Source organism: Anabas testudineus, chromosome 16, assembly GCF_900324465.2.
Source record: "Anabas testudineus chromosome 16, fAnaTes1.2, whole genome shotgun sequence".
NCBI lineage: Eukaryota > Metazoa > Chordata > Actinopteri > Anabantiformes > Anabantidae > Anabas > Anabas testudineus.
In genome coordinates this window covers 23,000,649-23,019,564 of record NC_046625.1, presented here as the reverse complement: position 1 = coordinate 23,019,564, position 18,916 = coordinate 23,000,649, and the positions used below count along the sequence as shown (strand labels likewise).

The window sequence follows — 18,916 nt, the reverse complement described above, 5'->3', positions numbered from 1 at the left end:
GTCACTCTTTATCAAGCAAGAGAAATTTACAACTGGAAAATGCTAAACTGGGAATATAATACTCTCTTTAGTTCCAGGAAACTGTATTTTGCTAAACTGTGAGAGTCTGCGACAGATTTTGCTAGTTTATCTGCTTAAACATTTTTTTAACAGCCCTAATTTCAAATGCAGTTTATGTTCATCAGGTATGTATTCCATTTAAATGTTTTAATTCCGATATAGCTTTATTTCACACACAGTGCATGGGGGGAAACTTCTTGAAAAGCTACAGATGGGAAAAGAAATATGAAAGCACAACCTGACTGGTGGATGTACCTTTTTCAGCAGTGGACAAGGTGGACTATAGTTTTTGGACTCAGATTACCAGGGGAAAATGAAGGTTAATTGTTAAGTCAGAGTGGAGACTGAGTGAGGTTTTTATTTACTTATTTATTTATTTATTTGGCTATTGTCTTTATTTTTTCTGTTAAATCATTGCATATTAATTACAGCACTGTAGCACATAAACAATACAATGCTGCTATCAGTATTTCCATTATTTCTGTGTCCTAACGATTATTTTTAATTTTATTTTTTTTAAATGTCTTTTTTCTGTAGTAATTTTCTGTAGTGAAAACACAGATATTCAATTAATAACTTTCTTTATCTCACCTTGTTGTTCCACTATTTTAAAGTAAGGACTGATACCTGAAGAATCCTTAGGAGCTCTAACTTATTGGTGTGCCATGTAATGAGCATATTAGAGCAGGACAGTTAAGTCTTTCATTACCTCTCATTAGCAGGGGTTCTCATTGACATTTTTAATGAAAGAAGTCCTTGACCTTCCGTCGCATTCCATCATTCAGACATTGATTAAAACCCTGGGAGAGTGACAGAGTGTTGTGGGTGAATCATGTTGTCGTTAATATTTGATGCTTCCTCCAAGCAGGAAAAATATGAACACTTGTTAATGGAGTTGGTCACTGCAGTCTGCTAAATGACATACTTTTGCAGCAAGATGTCGTGATTGTGCCTAATTGAGAAAGTCTAATGTTGGTCATAAGTTACTTTTTTTCCTGAAAGGCTAAATTATAATTATCAATAGTGGAAGTGATGTTCATTTTTAAGTAAAAATGTATTAAATTCGGGAGGAGGGAAACTTCTACAGCAAACATACCATCATGGAAGATAAAACTCCATGCTAATGAAAATTAATTCATAATTGAAATTCTTTAAGTGACTGGCAGTTCCTTCAGGCAATGTGAGGCTGGTGTTACTCATTAATCCCCTAAATTTAACAAAGACATGTACTTTTTACAAGCTATGACCAGTTTAGACTTTTTTTATTAGAAGCCAAGATGCTTGGTGTGTGTGGTGTGATGTGCTGGGACCCGAAGAAAAAAGAAAATAGAAAACCCATCATCTCTCTTACTCTAACCCTACATCCTTTCCCCACAGTAAATATTCAATTGTCCAGGTGCTTGCAACACATTGTACTTCATGCTTTCAGCTCAAAAAACATCGCATGGAGGCAAGGAAAAAGAGAAGCAAAGAAAAGGAGGAAAGAAAAAGGAAAGGAAAGCAAAAAAGAGGAAAAATAAGAACGGAAGGAAGGAAGGGAAGAAGGAGGGAAGTAAATAAGAAAGGAAAGAGAAGTAGAGAAGGAGAAAAGGACAGAGGGAAACAGAATAGCTATATTAGACGAGTATATAAGATGAACATATAAAAATAAATAATGAAAGACTGGACGAAAGAAAGAAGGAAATAAGAATAATCAGATAAGGATGGAAAAAAGTAGGCTAGTAAATATAAAATGTCCATAATGAGAATTTCCTTTGAAGTTTTATCATCAAGAACACTGCTGTGATAACATGCTACCTTTTAGGGCTTTTATTCTTAAAATGCAGGGCACTCTGGGGATATCTGGCTCCTGTTAGCATCTGCTGGCTTTTCTTTAAAAAAAAAACAACCATACTAAAGGGCTGCAAATTAAGCAGTAATCCCACCAGACCTTTATTTTGAAATATCAGAGAACTCCAGTGACCATGAGAGGCTCAGGTTACCACACAGGTTTTTAATTTAAAAAACTGGCCAACTCGAAATAAAATTAAATAAAGAATAAGTGGCAAGTTCCAAACAGCCCTCCTCTATATTTCAGATGAGAACTTGACTTCTCTTATAGTGTGAATTGTCACACTACCGTATATAAATAATATAATATAATAATATATAATATAATAATTACTAAATAATAACTAATAAATAAGAATGCAGTGTCTACAGTTACACCTACAGAAACCGTATAAACACACACACACACACACACACACACACCTGCTTCAGGATTCCAGCAGCCATTTCATGGCCACAGTCAAAGATGATGTGGAACTCCTTCCCCCTCTTCATCTCCTTTAAAAGTGGCTTGGCATCCTTGGTCTCTGCAGGCAGCTGCCGGATCTTTAACCGGATGTTGTACCGAGATGGTGCCTTTATAAGTTCTTGCAATCGAATCAGACCTGTAGAAAAAGCCACAAAGATTATTTTTATTTCCTTTTGCCTCAACAGTCATTGCCATTTAAAAAAAAATTTAACCCAGCTGTAATTGTCGTGCTTCCATGAACATTACACTTCCAAAAAGGAAATTTCAAATATCAGTGTCTTTCCACAGTTATTGTAGCAACAACTACTCCTGTTCGTTTCGCAGTGGTGGGTTTAATTAGAGTGAGGATCAGAAAGCTGTGGGGATATATGTTTGCTGTCCATTCATTTCTAATTAAGTCAATTTCTCTTCAGTACCCTTCCTGCTCTCTCCTACTATTCACTATCTAAACACATTTTTCTTTCCGTGTGTTTCTGTTTACTCTTCCCCCATCTCTTTCTTTGTCCTTTTTGTCCTTCTGATATCACCCTCAACACATCTAAACAGCCTTTGAGCCTGCGTTGCCTTCACGCCATCAGACCTTGATCTGACTGCATGAATATTCTCACAAAGACGAACATCAGTCCTGCACATTACCTGACATTCATCACTCATGTTGGATAACATTGATTCTGTGCTCAGTATTGATTCCTCTCTTCCTCTGGAGGAACAACTCACTGTTGTGTATGGGAAACGTGTGAAGTCAAGCATGCTGGGGATATTGACGAGGGCTTCAACTGAAGCACAAACATCTTAATTTTGACAGATAAGCTGCTGTGATATCCAGTAAGCATTTCTCCACTCAGTAGCAGATCAATCATTGTGTTGCAGATAAAGAATATGTAAATGACAGAGAAACCACAAGAGTAAGATGTTTACACCGAATATGCAGTTTATATTTATTTATTTTAATTTTTTGCCATCTTTTTTCATGGAAATTCTGAATATTTTGCAAGATCATTTGCTTGCTGAGTGATTTGGATAAAAGTGTCTGCCAAATGACTAAATGTAAATGTAAATAATTTCGCAGGGCATCAAATTGCTGAATGTTTTCTTTCTCAATTAAAGACTATTTTCTAGAAGTAAAGTAGTGCCATAGCATAGACTAGGTTTACTAGAGAGAACCTTTTAGGTTCTATCTAGGGATCATCAGCTCTTTATCTGAAGGTGGTGAGAGCAGCCCTCTGACATCTGCCTCTGTTGTACAAATGTGATCAACGTGAAGTTGTTAATGCATTAATAACTCACCTCAAGCACTGTGTTTATGCACAAAAAAGCAAAATAAACTGAAGTAGCTCTGCCAAACCACAAGAAAAGATGAATGACCCTTTCTCAAACATTTTGTCTTGGTACAACATTTGCAAATTGCAAAAAAGGAACACCAGTTTCAAACAGAAAGTGTTTATTGGTAATAGATTTTTGTTCAACAATCTTTTCACTATACCTAACCTGTGTAGTTCTTCTGCCTAAATCAGGGGTGGGCAAACTTTTTGATTCGTGGGCCACAATGGGTTCTAAATTTTGCCAAAGGGACCGGACCAGGAGCAGAGTGTTTTGGTAACCCCACCTCATAGGAGAAATTTATATATATATATATATATATATATATATATATATATATATATCATGTCATATGGAGAAAACATGTGCTTTCAGTTCAAGTGAAAAGCACATGTGTCCCACAGTATTTAACTATTTATTGAAATTAGTCCTAAAACACTGAGAATTAAATGAACTTTTAGGGTACTAACAATTGCTGTTTTAAAGCACTGCAAGTTCTGTTATGTTCAAGATATCATCTTATCTATCATCACTCTCTCTCCCGTTTTATTTCAAAAACAGTAAGAGATGCAGATGTACTTATTCTCCTCTTTTTATTCAGTTTGTGTCTCCAGGTCCAAAAGTCGACAACGATCAGCGCAAGGATGGAGCATTGTTTATTTTGAGAATGTGCGTTCATTTGCTCACCACGTGTGCGCTCTTCTTGACAGAAAAGACATGGAACACATAATGCTCGTTGAACTAATAATTATATAATGCATTTTTTACATAATACAACGGTAAAACTTTTACTTTCAGTGGGAACCGTTCTTTTGTTCATAGTTTGCTAGCATAATTAGCGTGCTTTGTGGTGAAGTGACGACTAATATTATATCCGCCACAGTTTCCTGACATATCAGGCATCCAGCACTCGATTGGTGTTCACTGAAAAAACAATTAGTTGTCCACTCCTTATTGAACACTCAACATTCCCCGTCTACTTTCCTTTTCTTAGGTCCGCTCATCTTTACAGAAGGGTTGAGGGTGCAAAAAGTAAACGTGGAGAACAATAATAATCAATAAAGATGATCAATAAAGTCAATTTATCTAGAGCGCGTCATCTAGTGGGAGCACATTAGAATCGCAGGGAAAATAAAACATTTGCAAAGTGTATTTATTATTTTTGTTTAGTTTGGCGGGCCAGCTTATATCGGGTGATACAAATCATCGTATAAGATAATTACATAATTCAACAATGAAGTCATTATTTGTGTTACCTGCTTTTTATTTTATGGCACCATCTTGTGTTAGAGCTTGGCTTATTCTTTGACTTTGTTTCCAGTCTTTATATCTGAAACAGTCCTGAACTGAATCTCAAGGCACGTTATAGTGTAAGGTTTAAGATCTTACAAAGTATATTTGTATAAAGAATTATATATAAAACCCAACAATCCCATTTGAGCAAGCTTTAGGCAACAGTGGGGAGGGAAAAACTCCCTTTAGAGGAAGAGACCTCCAGCAGAACCAGGTTCAGGGTGGGTGGCCATCTCCCTCGACCGGTTGGAATGAGTGGAAAGAGGAGAGAGAAAAGAACTGCAGGCAACAAAAACTACAACAAGCGTCATGGATCTCATCAAATATTTTCTGTGGCTGTTGGAGCAATGAAAAACATCCATGTGCACAAAAAAGGCTCATAGAGCAAGCTGAAGAACAATTATACAACATATGTCTCTATTATAGCTGCTATAGTTTTATTATAGTAGTATTGTCCAATTATACAATTTTAATAAAATGCATAATTAAGATCACAAATGTAATCTTAGTTAATCATGCCCATTCTGCTACTGAACAGAATGAGTTCTTGTGAATATTGTAATTACTATTTGTGCTGTTTTTGCATCTCTATACTGGACGAACATCGCTTGCCAACATTTATAATACTATCCTGTTGTTTTTCACATGTTAAACTGAAACATTGTAAGATTAATTTTTAGATGCAAGAGTTGAAAATCAAGTCAAAGGCACTGTTTACATGTACCAACACGTCAGTGTAAACCAGCACAGCAGTCTATTGTGTCTCTGCCCACAGCCCACTGTCCCCAGCTGTTTGGCCTGTGGCATTATTTGTTTACTTCCTGCTTCTAGATGAGTGCACCGCACTGTGGGACACCAGCCTGTAGTCTGCTGGAGCTTCAGCAGTACGTTTCTGGTTTTCATTAAATCAAACACTATGTCACACACTGATGATGATATCCCCAGAGTGCTGACCTGTGAGACACTGGCAGTGCTCCATTTAACCATCGCATGACAAAGTGACTCCGCTCCTGTGTTGCACAACATCTCAGCTGGCTACAGAATCACTACTGTGTGTGAGATACAAACAAACCAGACTACAGTTGTATCACAGAGCTTTTAGTAACCATGGATATTAGTAAAGTGGCTGTGTACAGTATATATGTGTAAAAACAAGTCTAAAAATATGATTTATGCGGTGTAGCAGTGTGTGCAGTCGGTAATGACTAAATGAGCAGGCTGTTAAGGGAGGTATATGCAAATGTAACTGTGATAAACAGAGCAGAATTCCACCTGCTTTTCATGTAAAAAAATAGTGAATATGTAAGCATAATATACTTTATGTAGTTTAGTTGAAGAGAAACTTCAGGCATATACCTTTCTGTATTTGTTTAGTCCACAGATCCACATGGCTCTGCTCATGTTGTGTGCGCTATTAATGACCACATTGACTCTTTTCTTTACTCTTCAGCACAATAAAAAAAGGATGCTTGTTTTGAAAATAGGGTGTGATGAAATCTTCATGAATTTTTTAAAATTCTCTGAAAAATCCACATTCCTTTTTAAGCAAACACGTTTCTATGCCGTTTTTCTGAAAGTGACATTTTAAAATTGCTTTTAAGAAATTAGGTCTGCATGTTAACTACAGAGCTGGAGTCAGGACAAAGCTAGCTTAGCTTCATATAATAACTAGAAACAGAGGGAAATGAACCACCTAGACTGATTTTATCTCTTATTTCATGTGGAGGGCTTTTTGCAAGTCTGTAGCTTAACCACAGACCGTCACCTAAAAAGTATGAAACCATGAAAACCATTTCAATCCTATAGGGAATGTACTCTGTGGGTTACTGTGCTCTTTTTTTTTTAACCAATTAAGTGCTACATTTACTAATTGAAGCAAAGTTGGCAGGAGGTGGTTGGGGTGGATAACGAAAATACCAAGCATAGTGTAGTCAAACTCTTTCTGCATTTGGTAATGCAATACCAGATAGTTTGTCAGAGAAGAAATATTGTTACAGTATTAAATACTGTACAGTATGTGATTAGGGCTAAAAATGATCAAAACACACTGTACAACTACGTATTCTCTGAAAATACTCCTGCTATTACAGATATTTACAATTTTCAGATTTGGGGCATCAGTTGGTGATCACTGGTCTGAACTCTGGTTGGTATGTTAGTTATTTGCAGAGCTTTGATTCTATCTGCAGAGTATTCTTAGTTGTCATGGAGATCGCACTGATGTCACTATGTGGTTACATATTTCCCTCGTTTGCCTAGATACAATAAATGATTAAATCGAAAATATAATTGAGTGATAACAGAATGTTGACACATCCTATAATAATTAACTACTTCTGGCTGTTCTGCCTCCAATAATGTTTCTAGCCTTCTTGACATTTTTTTCATCCCTAGCGCTGCATAAAACAAATATCTCAAACCATTTTCAACCTAGAATTGACTACCACACTCTAATCAGTCCATCTGTAGCTCAAGTGGACATTTGTGCCAATCAGATTTCTAAGATACCATGTTCAGGAGAAATTGGATGTACTGTATATATAGACATATGGATGGACAGACACAGTGGCCCATGAATGGGAATTAGTAGCTATAATTTGCATGTACTGTTTACAAGTGTTGGTCTGTGTGCTAGATTTGACTTATGTCCTGTCTCTTCTCAGTGTTTAACATTGGTTGATGAGTACGAAGAGAAAATCTGCTTCTTTTACGGTTAACATTGATGAAAGCATCCACGACACATGTGACTGCCTCATTTTCTCATCATAAACGCATATCAGAGCACCTCTATAGTGCTTCCTCTCACTTCTAAGGCAGCCTTCCTTCCATTCTGCATGGCTGAGTCTTCCTTTATACCTTCATAAAACCTACTGACAAAATCTAGTTTCAAAAAAATTTAGAGTGGGAGAAAGGAGAGGTGTCAGTGCCGATCAGTATTGACAGTGGTTAATGCATGGTGACTGCCCTAGGATCCATATTTAACTCTTCATGAATATTTCATCCCCTCTAAGTGTTTATTAGGGGGCCGTCTGGGAGTCTCCTGAGCATAAGACAGTTCGGTCTGGCTGTGATAAATATCCTTGCAAGGGAACGGCTGTTAAATTTTCCTCTCCCTCCTCCCCCACGAGTGCTTCGCTGCAGACAAGAAAGAAGAGTTCCTTTTACTCAATCATCACAGGCCGCCTAAAGTGATTCCCTCACACGGCCGATCCACAGCAGTGCATAATGGGAGTAATGGCCAATGAGTCACAGAGCGTCAGACTGCCAGGGTCAAGGTTAATGTGACCCTCGCCACATCGGCTGGCTTATTTATGTTGAATTAAATGCATGGAACATGCTGGAGAAAAATTAAAGTAGGCCTGTGGTCAAAGGTTCTAATAGGTTTTCAGGAATGTGGAGGTGGAACATGTTATGCTGCTGTTTCCTGGCTTAAAATAAACCTTCGCCTGGAAATGTGGGCCAGTCAGAAAAAAATAGCCTTTGTTATTAGATACACTATAGTTCAGCTCTAAATCATTTGTGCTGAAAAGAGCGCATTCCCTGAACAACTACTCTATTTTTCTTCCATTAACGATGCCCATCACATATATATGGTATAAAAATGTGTTCTTCTGCCATAAAATTAGTTCAAAGTGATTCATTTGGGAATGGGAGCAAATATCGTTGCTTACTAAATGTAGCGCCAACACAAATCAAGTCGTATATGCATATATGTGGAACTCAGCTCACATGAGGCGTCATACTTTAAAATTACAATGCTAGACTGCATGAACACATATATAACATTACTTATAATAAGATTATTTAATTTAGAATAATCAATATTAAATCCACCTCACAGTATTATAGTATGTATGCTATTTACATTAAATGTCAGCGCATCCATTTTATGGTAATAGAAATCATCATGTGATTGTTTCCTACACTCTAGTTGTTGAGTATGTACTTTTTAGGAAACAGGCTTGACACCTCTCTGTATAGTGCTTTACCCTCCAAAATACACATATTATTGATTCTTCAACTCTCTGCAAGTTTAAATAGAAACCGATATTATCTCCAACCATATATTATTGCCTAAAAATGTATCGTTGCATTTTGTAAGTGACCAAAAATAAATGTAATGTCAAATCACTGAATTTTTCACTCACTCAATATAACAGTTGGTGAGTGTTGGTGGAGTGTGTAACAGTGCTGGGACTACTGGTGTGGACAGACAAACATATCAAGTCTAAACAGATTACTGGATTGGGTCCTAGATCTCACTCTGAATTACACTGTGCGAACTGTGAAAGAACTATGAAATGAGAGAAAGTATGTTTCCAAATTGAGATTCCACGTTTATTTAATTGAACCACACCTGTATTTTACAAAGGATTTAAATTAGAGACATGCTTTTATTTTCTAAATACCATTACATTTATTTAATTTATCAAGCACCTTATTGATCATTTATTGTTAAGGCAATTTTCTAGTAATGCAGCTCCATTAAGTCTGGGAATAGTCTTAATAAAATAAATATGAAGTTACCAAAAAACTATTTTGACTTATTAATAATTCCATTCTAGTCTTCTTTGCAGTTCTGTTCGGCTACTGTCAGTAAAATAATTGCAACCTCAACCTTTGTGGTTTACTTGCTTCTACTTTTTACAGCCAAACCAGATATGATCATGTTTAGTTAGTTTGTACGATAATTATTTTATCTGTTCAATTGACTTAACCCCTGAATTTCTTTGAGACTAACCCTGAACAAACTGTGATGTTTCTAAACTGTAAATAAGTGTTTGTTAAAGTTGCCAAAAAAACGCACCCACAGCCACTAAGTCAAATACTGAGCACAAAAGTGTCACTTTTTGTCGATATGGAATGCGTCATTATCTGAAGCTATGAAATGAGAATGTTTTAGCTGATACTATGGAAAGCTATATACTACAACGAGTCTTATTGCTGTGACATACTGTATGACAACTGCTGTTGTATTATTACTATTACTATAGTACTATTGCTACACAACTACTGCTGCAACTACCAGTACTGTAATTCTTGATTGCTGATCTAAGTCCTTGTACAACTGCTACCAATATTACAGGTAACATCACTACTGCAACTACCTTTGCCACTGCTGTTCTGGTTATTGTCTTTTACTGCTTCTAGGCTTCTAATTCCCATTAACCTCCCACCAGGGTTTAACAAAGATCAGGCATGCCCACCCTTTAAATACCAGCTCAGCTTGTTAGACATGGCTCTTAATCATTTTTGTGCCTCTCTCAAATGACCACTTTGGAATTACACCATGCAGCCATTCATATTACTGAGTGAACATGCTGTCAAGCTGACCTTTTATCAAGCACCACACTCTCTACCAGACCAGACATGGATTATAGATTCTTAAGGTACCATCTGAGGAAAGCATATGGGGAAAGACATATTTCCTGTAGAGTTGAAAGGTTGTATTTCTACATTTCAGAGGCCTAAAACAAAATAAAGAGTAAAATAAAGTGAAGAAACTATTAGTATGAGCTGAGTCACAGTAATGAGATGTGATTTGCCAGAGGTAATACAGCATTTTTTCTTTCATCTACCACCTCAGGGACAGCCTTTATATCTAGCTGCCATAGAAACCAGGCTATAAACAGAAAGTCATCGACTAGGCCAATATTGGGCCTGATGTTTTCGTACTGCTAGCAATGGGGCCAAAGAGGTCTGTCCACCCAACACTTTGATCCACAGTAAAATATGACAAGAGTTCTTTGCAAATGCCAAACAAAGTAATATACTGTGAATATTATTGTGCCCGGAGGATAATTCCAGATTCCTTTCCATTTTGCAACTTTGCATGAAACGGACAGGTTGCCAGAAGATGTGCTGAGTACACACATTTCTCCTTGCCGTTAGCAAGTATAGTTAAAGTACTAGTCTCCTACTAACCTTCTCTCCTATATGACTAAACTGCCAAGAGAGAAAAAAAGAGATGCAATTGCCACCAGATTACCTTTTCTGTCGAAATAATGAGGATATTCTAGATTTACAACGTCACAAAACTTTTCAAGAACACTTAATGTTGGTTACATATAACCCCAGCTTCTATGAATACAGGCTTAGTAGCATTGAAGGCTAGTTTAAGCTGTATTTATACTTGATATACAGTATTTCTCTATTTTATGTAGAAATACAAACACCAAATTGTTGGTGGTTTCTAGGGTTTCTACTTGTGCACATAGAAAAATCAACTTTAAACAACTCACTTTGGCTTCATTTGTTCAAATATTCTATTGCAGTGAAATGTAATAATTTTTTAGTAGACAGGGTTGCTCTTTGAACAGAAACATTTTTTATTTTGTCAGGATTAATCCCCTGAGATCAAGGTTTACTTAAAGAGGGCGGTCTATATAAGAAATTCTTCTCCAGATCAGCAACTGCTGATAAACCCAATATATACAGTATGTTACATTAACTCCTCTTATCAAAAGAGTTCATGGTGAAAAGCTACTACATATGTTATAAATACTGAATATTGTATCTAATTGCATTGTGCTGGTTTAGTTTTGTTGTAATATGTGTTATATTTTGTATATTAACATGTACATATGAATAGATATTCTGTATATATACTGTATGCATTAAAGTTGATTTATTTTCCTTTTAGTCATGGTTTTGTTAAAGCACTATTCCATTCTATCATCTGTGCTGCTGTTTGTGTCATATTGAAGCATTCTCTAATCAGACAGAAAACAGTAGCATCCATGGCTGCCATCAAGACTGTGTGTATGGACTCCATAGTGTGAACACCCAGAAAGAAGCAGGTCTTTCCAAGCCACTGTTTTATTTATTTATTTATTCCTGTAGTAGCCTGTTCTCCCTTATGGCCTAATCAAACTGCAGCAGCAGTTGTAGTGCTAACAGTGTTCCAGGTAGTTGAATGGATGTTATGGCTGGCTGTGAGAGCTATAACATCTGCTCCTGCCATCTCAGTTTTGCCATAATAAAGTTGAGCCATTAGAGGAGTCCCATTATGGTTATTGATTTGCTTTTTTGCTCCCTGCTCAGTGGAGAAATAGCACAAAAAGAGGTAGTTTCCTGCCCCTCATTCCTGAAAAACAGACATGGTTTAGAACAGAGGGAGGAGGTCAAGGTGAGAACCCATAAGAATGATATGGAAATATAAATCTTCTAGTGCACTGACTTTGCTACAGTAAGTACTTCTTGTACTGAAACAAGAGGAAGAAGAAAAGATTCAAATGAAATAGAATCCTGCCTGAACCTCTTGAAGGACTCCAATCAGATCTAATTTCTCTTTGCCCCACTGCCTACCCTCAGTGTCCACCACCAACACTATCTGCCCTCACTATCAGGTCACCCCATGTTGAAGTTGTTTACAGGTCAGCCCACACTCATTTCCTTTCACCAAGACAGAAAATCAAGGCACTATTAACCCCATAGTGAACCAGCTATGTCCACTTCACAGCTTAATTAATGGAGGTGGTGGGATCAGCGACAATCAATTCCACTCTAAAGCTGGCTACAAGACCTGCAGGGCAAACACCCACATGCACACATTCTCCAGATATCGATTCATCAAAAGACCACAGCAGTTTATACTCGTGCAATTTATCTCAAATTGCTATTTGTAAAACAATTATTATCCCACTGTATTTTTTTTTATAAATTCAGCATGTGAGCATTTGTTTACAGATGTTAACCTCTGCTGCATTTGCTTCTTGTTGCGCTTGGCATTAGCGTAGTGGAAACTTACAGTGGCTTAAAAACATGGCTCTGAACCAACACTAGCACTGAATCAGGACTAGCACCTAGTTTGTGTTGGTCAAAAAGAGGTGTCTGACCCTCCTCTTAGTTTACATGAACCTGTCTGAGTAGAAGAGTTCTAAAGTGTTTTAGAACCGCTTTGTAATTAGCGTATAGTTCCACTCTCACCTTATAGCTTCACTCTTAGCAGAGGAAAAGAAAAGAACAGCCGTGTCAGTGTGCAGCATCTTTAAATGTACTGCAAAGGGTACTGTAAACTTAAAAGGAAGTACAGAAGGACTGTAAAAAAATAGAAATACTTAAAATCTCCTTGCATTTGTAGTATGTACATACTGGAAACATACAGTACATATATTGTTGCTGTAAATTCCTTGTCTGTATCGTTATAAAATTTAAGTGCTTCATGGGAAAAGACATACAAAGACAGGGCTATAGGAGTCAGGAATATTTAACTTTTACATACAGCAGTAATATACTTTGTTACTTTCTACCACTGTTTTTACCACTAATATTATGCATTTTAGCCCTGGCAACTGCTCTTTGTCTCTCTTACCCTGATGACAGGCAACATGAGAAACTGAATAAAGAAGTCTGTAAACTACATTGTTTTGGATTGTTGTTTGCATATTTCCTTTGGATAATTTGATTAACTGCTTGATTGTAATCTAGCATATCTGCAAATACAAAAAAAAAAAAAAACACATTTTTTCTGGTTTGAATACTAAACACAGCGAACACACTGCAGCACTGTGATCCAGGCCAAATCCCACTTCTCTGGTCCCAGTGTGTCTGTTGGATGGAGCTCTGGGAAGCCTGGCAGCCTTCTTCAGGCTGGCACACACCGTGACCCCTGGCATATGGCACATGTACACAGCCTGCTGGCTTATTTGTAGCCCAGTGACCTGGACTGCAATAACAGAAAGATTTGAACAAGGTCTGCTTCCCTGAGTAACCAAAAAGGCATGTCTTCTGCATCCTCACGAACTCTGGCTTCCACAAAGTATGGGACATCTACAGATGGTAACAATAAACACCAGTAACTGGGCAAAACCTACACGGTGCATTAATTTGTTTATCATAACCACCTAACAACGTAACAATTTCATTATAAAATTGGAGACATTAACATGCTTTGCGGCATTTATGTGCCTCCACATTTTCCCACAATTCTACACATAACAAATCTTGCCTGGACTCGCCATTCACAGTAACCTGTTTGTTAAGGATGGCACCTAATCCGTGAAACCTGCAGTCCCCCTATATTGTTCTCCTGAATTAGTGTGACGGTTCAGAGTGGAGTTCAGCTGTGCATTCTCATGATGCAATGTTAAAATGGGATATCAGTAGATGTCACTGATGATGTGTTGTTGTTCTCATGGAGGTTTAATAGGAGCTATAGGCACTACAAAAATGTCCAATCAGTTTTGTTTTTAAAACTATTTATTATAACAATAACTGTGTGAGTGCTTTATAAACTCTTGTTCCAAATTTGTCCCAAAATGACTTTCTGACACCACATTCTTTACATCCTCCATATAACTCCATATAACCACATGCTATGTGGCTACACAGAGAATTCAAGCTGTAATAAGATTTGAAGTCTGAGCTAATCACATTAAAGTACTTGGAATATTTTAATTAGAGATGAAACCAGAGCAGAAAATTAAGTTTACTGTATGAAATCATTGGCATATAGAATAGTTCCCTCATGTCTTCTGCTTATTCAGTAAAGCTTGGCAGGTGTTTGTACCGGACTCACTGGGAGCTGTGGTCCTGTGTCCTACTCTCTGTTATCAGCTCTTTAAAGAATTTGGCTTCTCTGGATATTTCTTTTCCGAGCGTTTCATTTGCACTTACTTTCCCTTTTTTGCTTTTGCTTTTTTATTTATGTGTAAATTGAGTCAACAACAGTTCACTGCTGGTTGTTTTAGTCTTTAATTGAAAAGCGATACAAAATAGAAATGCTAAACCTATAGGTGTGGAGTGAGACAGCCTGCGGGACTGGGCTATCGCTCTCTACCTTCTGCTCTCTCTCTCTCTCTCTCCCTCCCTGTCTACTGGTCCAACTTTCTCTACCCCTCTCTGATGTATTCCCTCTTTCACATTGAGAAAGTTTCCCAAATTGTATCATCTCAGAGAAAAATTGTGCTGCAATTGTCTTTCCTTTGTCTCATGAGAATGAAATCATATTCTCATCATGAAGCAACAGATAGGATCATCTTAAGACAAAGTATAGAAATGAGGGACATTATACTTAGTGTTCATGACTTTCTCCTGAAGGACCATTGTGAGACATGGAAGGCAGAAGTGAAATGGAGAGAGCTTTTAATTGACAGAGTTATATGGAATTGCTGATCTGCCAACTGGGAGTAACTCAGAGTTCAGAACATTCATTAAACACATTTCATTGTGCTGTGGTAACTTAATGGTTACATTGCATGCAACATACCTGCAGCATCCCCAGTTCATGTCTAGCTGGGGACATGTCATTCTCTTGGGGTATGCTCTTTTCTGCCATGTTTCCTCTCTGCTTTTCTTACTAAAGCTACACTACAAGCTACTAAAAGACATGTAGGTAGCAGGAGGAAATGGGATTCAACCATTAACTCTGTGACCAGCATTTTGCTCAACTATCCACAGCCCCCGTGCTTAAGAGCCATTAACATTTGTTATTTAATTATTATTTAATATAATTTAATGTATGCTTTTTATTGTAGATCTATCCACAGATGTTGTACATGCTTTGCTCCCTCATGGGAGAATGACACAGTGTTATCTAGCTCTTCACTGATTGGTACAGCCTGGGAGTAAGTTGACCTCCATTCAAGCTGATCACAACCACCTGAGTGATGAGTAAGTCTGTGTCTTAATGCTGTTGCCTGTTCTGCTTTGTGGAGCCTAGTTGCTAACACTTGATCAAGGTCTTATGTTGATACAATTGATCAGATCAATATAAAATGCTCAGTGCAGTAAGGATCCTTAGTTAGAAAATATATCCATTTCTGATATAACTCTGCTTTAGTCAGACTCAAGTGTGATACAAATATTTAACACAACACAGCATGACTTTAGACTTTAGGATGACTTTAGGATGCTTTTTGACCCCAAGTAGTCCACATCAGATTTCTATATATGGTCTTTTATCTGACACAGTCAAAGGGAGGACAGCATTCTTCTGGTTCCTATACGATTGAAAAGCTGTTTGTGGCTTAAGATCTTTCAGGCTGAAATTAGGTTTAGATTAGGATAAGGGTTAGGGTAAGGCTAAGGGCAAGGACAAGGACAAGGGTTAGGCAACGATTCATAATGGCTAGGTAAGAGGTTAGGGAATGCATAATATCTATCGAGTCCTTGCAATGATAGAAATAGAAATTTGAAAAATGAACCAAGAACTAAAGCATGTTTCATTCTGAGACAGCACAAATTATTACATCCAAACAACCAGACTGTTTGTCTGCTACCTCTCTCAAACACGTCTTTCGACAGGTGCTCCCTATCTGCATTTTTTTTTTTTGCCTGTTTATTAAGATATATTTGTTTTTATTGTTAACCTCAGCAGCTGTGGGCATATTTTCACTAACCTTTCACTGCACTAAAAGCTGAGCCAGATGGTGGGCCTACCCTCTAGGTTCTAGCTAACGTTGCAGGGATAATGAGACTTGCCTCTTCCCTGAGGTCTTCTGTGTCTGTCTTTAACTCAGCACTATCAATATTATTTGTTCACCGTGCTTCCTGAATTCTGCTACAAACGTGCCACAGGGAGAATCATGTGAACAGGTGGCAGCCCCTGCAGAACTAAGCCAAACATACAGGAGACTATAAAATGAGCAGAAAACTAGACGTGGTCAGAACGGCTGGTGTGAATTCCCCAGTTGCACCTACAGTGTTAACACACTAAGATGGTCATAGTTATATCGATTAATCAAATGTTAGCATTTTGTCATGATGACATATAATATGCAAGTCCACCATATGAGATGGTGTTATTAAGGCGATGTTACTTGACTGTTTTGTTTTTTTAATAAATACAAATGTCAGTGTGATCACATGACACATGATTTGTCACAAACCAAAAACCAAAACCCCACCATGGCTTTGTCATTGGTATATTTATATTTATAAAGCTATTTGTGGCAAGATTCCCCAAACCTCTATATCTAAAGTACCTATCATGTCATTGTGCCTAGTGTGTGGACTAAATTGGGAAAGAAGGCTTTTTGTTTTTCCACCCTAGAAACATGGAACAAGTTCTAAAACACAATATAAATGTTTACCTGGTTTCTTTGACTAGAGTTAAAGTTATAGTTAACTTTAGCCAATCTGGTATGACTTGTTTCTTACTTGTCTTCATATGAGATAATACAGCTTGACCATTTTAATGCCAAAAACCTAATTCTCTTGTTTATTATGGTTTATCTTTTAATGAATATGTCTTGTTTTCTTGTTTTAGATTTTGTGTAGTGGTTTTGTTCTTATTGATGAGCTGTTTTTCATATTCTCATCTATGCTAATGTACAATGGGGTTTTACAGCTTTTTCATCTAAAAAAGGTGGAGAGAGCACATAAAACAGCAGAGCTACTGAAAAGACAGCAAAGTGATGAGCTGAAAGATTGGTAGAGGTTCAGGTGATAATTCTCTGTATCATTACATGTATTTCACACTGTTTTCATATTTACATTTTCTACATTGCTATCAGTAAAAGTAGAGAAAGTGTTTGTCTTACCTGTACTGTCATCATAAACCACAGTGACCGTTTTCCACTTGAAGAAGTGAACCAGGTCCAAGATGGCACGACTAAGCGAGGAAAAGTCTGGATAGAGGCTGACGTAGAAGACGTCTCTGTTGTCTGACACCTGGTGCTTCCACTTGGTCTGGATGTGTGGCACCCCCAGGGCATTGCAAATGGACTGGACTGCATTGGCTGAGGAACTGTGAGAGGGACCGAAAATGGCTGCCACCCCCAGAGAAAGCTGGTCACAGGCTAGAGGGGGGAGACATCTGACTAATTACTCCCTAAAAAGTCCATTATCATTATCTCTATTTTCCTTATTGTCACCAAATCACAGTTTAATCAGTCTGCATTAGTCCTCTGTGTATCCAAAACCTGTCATTGATCTGTTCCAGAACCTCCTCTGTTGGACTACAAACACAGTGAGTGAGTGAGCCCTGGGATCCTTTTTAACTATGAATGCTCACACGATAGTTTGATTTGATATGTGTGCTACATTGACTGTATTGTTGCTCCAGATACTCACTGTCATGGACATTGTCATCTGGTCTGCTGATTGGTTGTCAATTATGAATGATCACTTTAGTAGACAAAGAGCATTGGAAACCCTTCGTTGAACCATTACTTACTATAACCCTTATTCCTGACATTTACTTTGGTTTAGTCTCTACCTGTTTCTTGATCTAAATGAACTGAAACCAGCTGAGCTCAATGTAAGGCAGCAGATACAAGAGGGCAGACCACTCAGTCAAGTGAGTCGATGCTGCAGGGGACAAGTGGAGCAACTGATAGAGCTCACTAGGGGTTCAGGTAAGTCCTACACCTTTTCTTTGTACAAGAAAGGATGTGTGATGGCCAGTTACTCTGGTATAGCCATAAGGCTTAGTGTTAATTAAATTACCTAGACCTTCCAACATAACATCTACAACCGCTGCCATAATGGCACTAAATGTGGATTCACTCACTGCTGAAAATAGCCCCCAACAGACACTTTCCTCCTGTTTCAGTAATGTGTTGAGACAAACACATTTGGATTTGTTTTTGTCATGAAATTGGCAATTGACAATGAGGAAACTAAAGAGTAACACCAGTAGTATCTGTTACACAGGAAACACAGACTAGAAATGTAAACAAAAAGCACACATATTGTTTTTAGTATAATATAATAGTAAATTCCACAGAATTAATTAAAGATCAGATCACAATAAAGCAAATACAAATGAGCATGGGCACACGGTACATTCATGCAAGTGGCTTTTAATAGCTCGAGTTTGCATACTGTGCAGGCTCGAGCTATCATGCTCGAGCTATGTGCAAACCTTGTCTACCAATTGCCATGAAATGGCAGACAAACAGTAAAAACAGCCGCACATCTTTGTATTAGCTCGACTATGCAGTCTAATCATCCTATTTGATATAAGGGAGTTGGCAAGATCACTGAGACAGGATATAA

The 18,916-nt window shown here is 37.6% G+C and overlaps 1 protein-coding gene across 3 annotated transcripts in view; it reads right to left on the bottom strand.

The window, feature by feature from the left end:
- Nucleotides 1–18,916, bottom strand: part of grik2 (glutamate receptor, ionotropic, kainate 2) — a 214,937-nt gene that overhangs the window by 134,227 nt on the left and 61,794 nt on the right. For all 3 annotated transcript variants that reach the window (XM_026369948.1, XM_026369946.1, XM_026369947.1), the window contains exons 3-4: nt 17,458–17,715; nt 2,314–2,495 (exon numbers count right to left, since the gene is read on the bottom strand). In XM_026369948.1, coding sequence (XP_026225733.1) covers nt 2,314–2,495; nt 17,458–17,715 — 440 coding nt within the window. The remainder of the gene's footprint in view (nt 1–2,313; nt 2,496–17,457; nt 17,716–18,916) is intronic.